Here is an 8,785-nt window from a genome sequence, read left to right as displayed (position 1 = left end):
ACTAGTAGTATTAGTATTATTAAGATAATAACAATTGTGTTAATACTTGAGAAGTAGAGGAAGTCAAATGATACTTTATGTTGCATTTGGCTGCCTCAACAAACTATCCTTATCGATAACAGTATGCTAAAACTTATACATCTTCTTTCCGAACCAGTATTCCTGTGTTCAAATGTTAAAAACGAATTTTCCTCTACTTGTTTATACGGCCTATTTAATCTGGGAGAGATGGCTTCCTCTCCGGCCGTAGGATTTACGTGGGAAGGTTTGGTATCAACCTGCAGATGTTCGTGGGTTTCTTGCGGCTCTGCCCGGATTCCTGCCACCATAATGCGGGTCGCCATTGTATGAATGGGGTATTCTTGAGTACGTCGAAAAACACTAATAAAATAAAAAATAAGTAAATAAAAATGTGGTTTAGAATATATGCTTTACCATTCATTATTGTAATTTACTTGAGATAACTAAAAAGAATGCAGAAGAAACATCAAAACAGCCAAACTGCGGCCTTGTGCTGTGTGACAGATATGTAAAACAGCTTATACCACCTGTCAACGGACCCATGGCCTCCTTTCTCACAGGTTTGTCGTCACTCCCATGGTATCTTTCTAATCAACATGTCAGAAATGCTCGCCGACACACCTGTTGCCGTGTCCTTGACCTTAACCAGAAACTAATGTTATCTTGAATTCACCTGCCATTTTCAGTTGGAGTGTCCATTCAGGCGCCATGTGGCAGGCATTACTCTTGGTCTTCTGTAAGTTATTTTTAGTACACGCCATTTGTTCACATATCGTTGTCGTGGTGTGTGGTAAGGTTTATCAATGGATTTATTTTAGCGCTGGCGCATTGATCTGGTCGAATTAGGATTACATTGCATGGTTTTGTCTGCGACTGTAAGTCAGGGAGTCTGTAAACTTTTTCCATGGTTATATGGTATAATTTCCTTCAGGCTCTAACAAAATTCCTGTTCCCGTAAACCTTTCTACAATTCACGGGAGTTCAGACGTTAAACCCCATGTAATCAAACTAATCAACCTGATATTTTTTCTGTCTCTGTTTGTACGTTAATATGTGTATTAGAATCATGACGCCATGATGTCATGTGTGCCATTCGTCGGCCATGATGGCGTATTTCAAGTAGATAGTTTCAAGACCCATTTCCAAAAGAACATATCTAAGAAATGATATATAGAGGTCTAAATCTGGTAATATGTAAGAGAAACCTACATATCGGTGATTAAGTATGAAATATGCAGGTCATATCCCTACAAATTGAATTCAAAATCAAGAATATAGGTAATCTATTTACGTAATTTAGAATCCCCCAGTGTGTGAACGCGCTACAATGACACGTATAATTTACGTGTAGACCTATAGCGCCTATTTTTAATTCGCAACAATAGAAATTGTATGATATCATTTTGTAATTTGTTGTTACCAAACCCTGGTAGCGAAGGCTGTGTGTGTATTTTAAAGAGTTTCTCTTGGGTATAAATTAGCTCTGTGATCAGCAAAGTTTCTCCGGAAGAAGTAGCCCTGTTTTGTTTCATACATTGAGATTTGGAGTGCTAAAAGACTCGTACTTTATTGTATTATATATGTAGTGTTTACTTGTGTTATTGGTGTTCTAGGCCTCTAACCAGAATACTTCATTTATATAGGCTTGCATTGTTAAGCGGAAATCTTGGCCATGGGCTTCCCACGGGCACGGCCCAGTTTCCACCCACCATAATGCTGACAGTTTTCGTATAAGTGAAATATTCTTAAAACACGAATCAAATAAATATATTACCCGGAAAATGCAGATCAGTTCCCGTATGACGCTGTTGTACCTTTCCCGGCTATTTTTAAAACTGTTTGAGGTAAAGCCGCAGCGGGAACTGGAAGTGAACACGCGGCCTATATTGTAAGAGGCTATTTGAGAACCAGTCAGACACTACAGCTGGAGAGAGGCCTTGATTGCAATAGGTTGTTTGACAATGATTCACACATACAAGATATAGCATGTATAAGAAAACCTGCGGATGGCTGTGATTTTCCATCGGTTTTAGCCCAGTCTTAATGCTTGAAAGTTGCGCTTTGATTACAGCTGTTCATATATCCAACGTGGCGATCTAACTCAACACGATGAATATAAAGCCCTCAGACCCGTTTTCCGCGGTATTAGAAACAATCATGAAGCAGAGCGCCAGAGAATCTGGACGCTCTGTCCATATTTACTTACAAAAGAATTATACTGCCTGTAAAACGGTATATTGTTGTCCAAGTAAAGATAATTTACAATGTCAAAATTAACTACGGCGTAAAACATCAATCAAATAAATAAATAATCAAAATGTATGTGCAGATAATTCAATGCTTCTCCCCATGTTTTGCAGTGACTGCTCTTCTGGGAATAAATAACGGTAAGCTTAATAATACCAACTGTCCACACAGCAAAAATACTATGTCTTTATGATAGCAACTGTCCACACCGCAAAAATACCATGTCTTTATGATAGCAACTATCCACACCGCAAAAATACCATGTCTTTATGATAGCAACTGTCCACACAGCAAAAAGACCATGTCTTTATGATAGCAACTATCCACATAGTAAATATTCCATGTCTTTATAATAGCAACTGTCCACACAGCAAAAATACCATGTCTTTATGATAGCAACTATCCACATAGTAAATATTCCATGTCTTTATGATAGCAAATGTCCACACAGCAAAAATACCATGTCTTTATGATAGCAACTATCCACATAGTAAATATTCCATGTCTTTATGATAGCAACTATCCACACCGCAAAAATACCATGTCTTTATAATAGCAACTGTCCACACAGCAAAAATACCATGTCTTTATGATAGCAACTATCCACATAGTAAATATTCCATGTCTTTATGATACCAACTGCCCACACAGCAAAAAAAAACATGTCTTTATGATAGCAACTGTCCACACAGCAAAAATGCCATGTCTTTAAAATAACAACTATCCACACAGCAAAAATAACATGTTTTCTGATGTTTTTTTTTATTGGTGTTTGATGCCACCAACTTTTGTCATGTACCAGACAAACCCCTTCTTCGATGATTGGAGGTACACATCAGTACGATCCAAACATTTATCATTGCTCGTTATCAATGTTATTTAGTGTATCGAAATTTCTGTAACGAAATGAATAAATTTCTCAAATGATATTTGCAGAATTCAGGAATAATTGGTTTACTTGGTCGATTTGGTGTCACCTGTTCCTAAGTCTCAAACTTCCATCTATGCTTGGTTTAAATGACTCATCCATGCTCGGTTTAACTGACTCCTCTGTGCTTGGTTTAAATGACTCATCCATGCTCGGTTTAACTGACTCCTCTGTGCTTGGTTTAACTGACTCATCCATGCTTGGTTTAAGTGACATCCATGCTTGGTTTAGCTAACTCCTCCATGCTTGGTTTAGCTGACTCCTCCATGCTTGGTTTAGGTGACTCTTCCATACTTAGTTTAACTGACTAATCCATGCTTGGTTTAACTGACTACTCCATGTTTGGTTTAGCTGACTCCTCCATGCTTGGTTTAGCTGACTCCTCCATGCTTGTTTTAACTGACTCCTCCATACTTGGTTTAACTGGCCCATCAATGTTTGCTTTTTACTAGCTCATCCATGCTTTGTTAAGCTGACTGTACCCCAGGCAGGTTTTCTTGTATCGTGAAGATGTGTATATGGATGAATGGTCCATCCGCTGAGGTATTCAGAAACATCGCCTTACAACTAATCCATCCATTTAAATACACGTGTATAATGGTGTACATTTGTGACAACTGCCGGCAGGAGTTCTTTGACCATAACCGTAACAAGTTCTTCAGGTACTATTTTATAAGACATCGTTATAACGTCGCCCCATGACTGGAATACAGACCACGTATAACGTAAACATTCCTTGTGTTCTGCTCTAGTTCTGTCCCGAACGTTCACGCAGCCGTCTGGATGGTTCATGTGTATACTTGTCACGTGATCATTACAGAATATAATCTTAGAGCGGCGGAGACTGTAATCTCCAATGGTCACATCGCATCCTGTAACTATATTACATTCGTGTACCACACTACGGCGGTAAGCTAGGTTATGGTTACGAAACACGCTACGACGATTACTACGGACTCTAGATTTATTACCCGCCATTGGTGCTTTCGTACTTCTTCATCTTATTGTTTCTACAGGAGCACAGATGCTACTTTAATTCACCGTCATTCTTGCTTTTTGTTACCTCTTCGCCTTATTTTTTCTATAAGAATACTGCCTCTAATTTAATTGACTACCCATTGGTGCTTCCGTTACCTCTTTATCGTACTCTTTCCACAGGAGCTCACTTTCTGACAGTGGACAAAACCACAAAGAAGTTCAAGCACAATGGTCAGACAATCTTCTTGGCGGGTATGAATCAAGCTTGGAATGACTACGCCAGAGATTTCGGCAACCATCTTTACGCCAAAAACAAGGCGGATTTGGAACGATACCTGAAGGCTATTCATGACGCTGGAGGCAATTCCGTGCGTATGTGATCGTCTCATTATCTCCTACAACAGTTGCTTTCTCGGGTAACATCTCTCAGCATTATTGAGGTAATATGAAACATCAAAGAAACAAAGACACATATTCGAAAGCCTCGCTAAATACTCTATACGACACCCCCAGTCAAAATATACAATTGCTATGTCAGACAACACCTAGCAGTTATCGTGACCTTGGTAATACCAGTCTTGGATCTTGTACACCCTGAGATTACAACGCCGTTGCCACACCATCTCTCCCGCCAACCCGGCGTACTCGGTGGACGCCCTTTTTCAACACATAACAATGATAGAGGTAGACTTATCCATGGGTTTAATCACCTATGTATAGGCCTAGTAGATGTACTACCTGAACGTCGGTGTGATCGTTCTGATAGATGACATCAACCACGTTAAGTCATCATTTCTGTTAGATTAAGAAACACAATGCTCCTGTAGACACAGTCTGCGAGTCAATCGGGTAATAAGGTGCGTTCCAAAACAGGCCAAGCTAACACTGGGGTGAGTAGTGTGAAAAAGGACTGTCCTAATCTTCTATGTCAAGAGAAACCTTAATAAAGAAACCTGATAATCTTAAACTCGGCATTCCTGTTCTAAAAGAAACATTATCATAAAATCGACATTCCTATTCTAAAGGAAAATCGTCATAATCTTCAACCGACTTTTGTATCGGATCTTACTTCAGATACAGGGTTTGACTGACTTCTCAGTCTGCTCATTTATCACTTATGGCTCCAGGAATCTGGTTGCACATCGAGGGTGAGAACACTCCGCAGTTTGACAGCCACGGTTTCGTCACAGCGCCAGACCGTGACGGTACACTGATCAGCGACATGAAGCAGTACCTACAGGCCGCCTACAGGTACAACATCCTCGTGTTCTTCTGTCTGTGGAACGGCGCTACCCACCAGACAGACAAGCTGGAGGGGCTGATCAAGACGGAGGCTAAGCTAGACACGTACATCAACAAAGCCCTCATCCCCATCGTTCGCGGGGTGAAGAGCGAGCCCGCCCTAGGAGGCTGGGACATAATCAACGAGCCTAATAACGTAATGATCCCGTACTTGTACAACTCAGAGCGCTGCTTTGACACGAAGAGCTTCGCTGGAGGCGGAAAAGCTCACCTATACACCATGCAACAAATCCAAAAGTGAGACCAGTTGGTGATTGTTTTTTATCAGTTTTCAAAAGGAACATTTCATTTACCGACAGGGAGCTTTCATCTTCATCAAATCAAGCCGCATATTACTTGTATCGTTACGTTTTATTCCACTCTGTACCTTGATACAGATGGCTACACTAAAGTTGTCTAGCCGGATCGTAATTTATTAACTGGCACCGTTATCCATCAAGGTACTTACCTGCTCTAGGTGGCAAAAAATTTATGCAAATGGAAAAATTCGGATGTGCCAATCAAATGTATTATGTATTAAAAGCGCTAAGACACATGGCGGTCGTGACCACTGCAATTTGTTCGTTACCAGTATCTCACGCTTGTGTATATCTACTATATGATGAATATTACCACTATACCACGATCCTTACCAATATCTCAAACCTATTATCACTAACCCGTGCTTCTTACCACTATTATATCATCGGCTTCTTACCACTTACTGCCATCCCTCCACACCGTCTCTACCATCGTTCCCTCGTGCAGGTTTGTGAACTGGCAAGCGGACGCCATCCACCGGGAAGACCCGAAAAGTCTTGTGACTGTGGGTGTGATTAACCAATGGTTCATTACCGATCAGTTCTACGCCAAGAATTTCTACACAGACCACTGCCTCAAGCTGGCTGGCGCACGAAACCAGGTGACTGCACCCACAATGTGCCGAGATGGAACTCATTTCAGATTTTACTGTATTTAATAAAAGCTAATTCATGAACTTCAGGAATGCTTAATCACAAGGATTGAAAGCACTTCAGCAGAGGAAAGCGATTGCAATTTAAAAACAAACTTAATAAAAGTAATCAGAACGGCTTACAATAGAATTCATATATAAAATCAAGTGAAACAAAAAAGTCTAGCTCATGCTGGCTTCCTCTCCGGCCGGGAAGTGGGAAGGTCTGACAGCAACCTGCGCATGGTTGTGGGTTTCCCCCTGGCGCTGCCTGGTTTCGTCCGACCATAATGTTATCCGCCCTCGTATAAGTGAAATATTCTTGAGTACGGCGTAAAACGTCAATCAAAAAAATATAACCAAATAATCTTTTTACCCATATTTATACTTGGCAGCATAATGGATATTTTCTACCCATTTCTCAGGGACATCTGGATTTCTACACGGTGCATACTTATGCCAGTTCCAGTAGTCACTATCAAGGACACGCCCCTTTCTTGGTAAGAACACACACGCAGTACCAGATACAGAACCAGTTAAATTCATACCAATCAGCCACAGTGGTAAGTTCCTGAAGTGTTTTTATTTCATTAGTGCTTAACGCCATTTTAAAGAATTTTTCACTTATACATGTACGTTTGCGGCCAGCAGATACGACAGGAGGATTTCGGAGTGCACGAAGTGACTCATCGACCTTTGGCAAGTTACTGACAGACTTTCCCACGCGTGACGTACAGATCTGTACACCGTATTGGTGGACAAGTGCTCCTCAACAAACCTTAGACAGCGTCAACATTTATTGTCACCATGACCCCACAAAAGGTGAGGGCAGGGCATCTAGATTTGCTCTAGTGGCCCCAAGTCTGCAACATAAGACCTACATGTATAGTTATATAAGTCAGTTGCGCTTCAATGACGTCACCAATGTACTATCAGCTGTCATTCTGTTTAAGGAATGAAGACAGGAAAAAGATGGTTAGGTTCCGAAACAGACGAGCTGCTTGTTGCTACACCTAACAGTGCTACTCTATAGCAGGCCCCTAACGACACAAGCGAAGCAATTACTCATGATTTGTCAAAAACATTAAATATAAACTAATCACACTTGCAATTTATACTCTCTTTTATGTTCGTTCATGTTGTTCATGTTTGTTGATAGTGAAGAAGGCATCCAAATGGTTAAACTGTTTTTGCGAGGCTATCTTGAAAGATCGTGGATATGTTGGATATTTAAAAGCGAGACTAATTCTACTCTTTGATTTCATCTTAGTTTTTGTCATTGTTCGAAAGATTTATGAGATTTCTTGCACCTGCGTTATCTGCACCACTATATCTGCAGCTTCGGTGAAGCGGCACTATATCTGCACCACAATATCTACACCACTATATCTGCAGTAAAGGTGAAGCAGCACATTAATTATCATTCATTAACAGAATGTTATTTACCAATGCGTTCAATGAAAGTCGTAATTGTTAACTAAAATTCGCAGTTTCAGTAAACTTAAAACTATTTGATGTCCTAATTCGGCGATTTTTTCACTTACCTGATCCAATATAACGACCCCTTCGACGAGGGCTCCAAAAGAGACAATCATTTTAATGTTCTTTCTTTTTAGAAAAATGCCGACGACTACAAGCTGGATAAGCCAATAGTGATAGCCGAATTCAGTGAATACTGCGGTGGCGGCATGACGATTAATCAACAGTATCAGTACGCCTACAACCACGGCTGGTCGGGGGCCTGGAGCTGGCATGCCCGGGGCCCCAAGGGGTCGTGCTCGGACGATCTCATCACCCAGGAGGACGGCATCCGGTCAGTGCGGAACTATAACGACCAATCGAAAGGCGGCCTTGTCAAGCTCAATCTGCATGTTTAAATAAACATTAGTCCGCGTACATGTTACTGGTGACTTGTTAATGGTCCAGAAACGTTTGGTCTAAATAAGTTGTGGAATACCCTTCACTTACCTTGGATCATTTTATTGACTCATTGATTGATGCCTGTCTAACAGTAGTAAAAACATACACAGGTCATAACAACAGTTATGAAATGCATGTGTAGGCCATAACAACAGTAATAAAAAATATGTGTAGGCTATCACAACAGTTATAAAATATATGTGTAGGCCATCACGACAGTTATGAAATACATGTGTAGGCCATCACAACAGTTATGAAATACATGTGTAGGCCATCACAACAGTTATGAAATACATGTGTAGGCCATCACAGCAGTTATAAAATACATGTGTAGGCCATAACAACATTAATAAAATACATATTTAATTTAATTTAATTTAATTCTTTATTTATTTACTGAGGATATCCCACAACCCATGGGTCACTAGGGGGTCTCCTCAAACTTATATACATCATGC

At 40.5% G+C, this 8,785-nt stretch overlaps 1 protein-coding gene across 1 annotated transcript; it reads left to right on the top strand.

Moving 5' to 3' along the window:
- Positions 1-720: 720 nt before the first annotated feature.
- On the top strand, positions 721-8,361 carry LOC135481063 (mannan endo-1,4-beta-mannosidase-like). The gene is made up of 7 exons (XM_064760995.1): positions 721-757; positions 2,382-2,408; positions 4,355-4,546; positions 5,302-5,713; positions 6,224-6,377; positions 6,833-6,907; positions 8,024-8,361. Exons 1-7 carry the CDS (start codon positions 730-732, stop codon positions 8,282-8,284), a joined length of 1,149 nt encoding a protein of 382 aa, XP_064617065.1. The 5' UTR covers positions 721-729; the 3' UTR covers positions 8,285-8,361.
- Positions 8,362-8,785: the final 424 nt, after the last annotated feature.

The sequence above is a fragment of the Liolophura sinensis genome, chromosome 13 (genome assembly GCF_032854445.1).
Source record: "Liolophura sinensis isolate JHLJ2023 chromosome 13, CUHK_Ljap_v2, whole genome shotgun sequence".
NCBI lineage: Eukaryota > Metazoa > Mollusca > Polyplacophora > Chitonida > Chitonidae > Liolophura > Liolophura sinensis.
The sequence above is the reverse complement of the archived record's forward strand: the minus strand, read 5'-3'. Positions and strand labels throughout refer to the sequence as shown.

Excerpts from the sequence above, each read along its gene's own strand:
- LOC135481063 (XM_064760995.1), top strand. The coding sequence starts at position 730 with ATGTGGCAGGCATTACTCTTGGTCTTCT. Across the intron at positions 758-2,381 it reads GGCATTACTCTTGGTCTTCT|TGACTGCTCTTCTGGGAATA; the intron begins GTAAGTTATTTT and ends CATGTTTTGCAG. Across the intron at positions 6,908-8,023 it reads AAGGACACGCCCCTTTCTTG|AAAAATGCCGACGACTACAA; the intron begins GTAAGAACACAC and ends CTTTCTTTTTAG.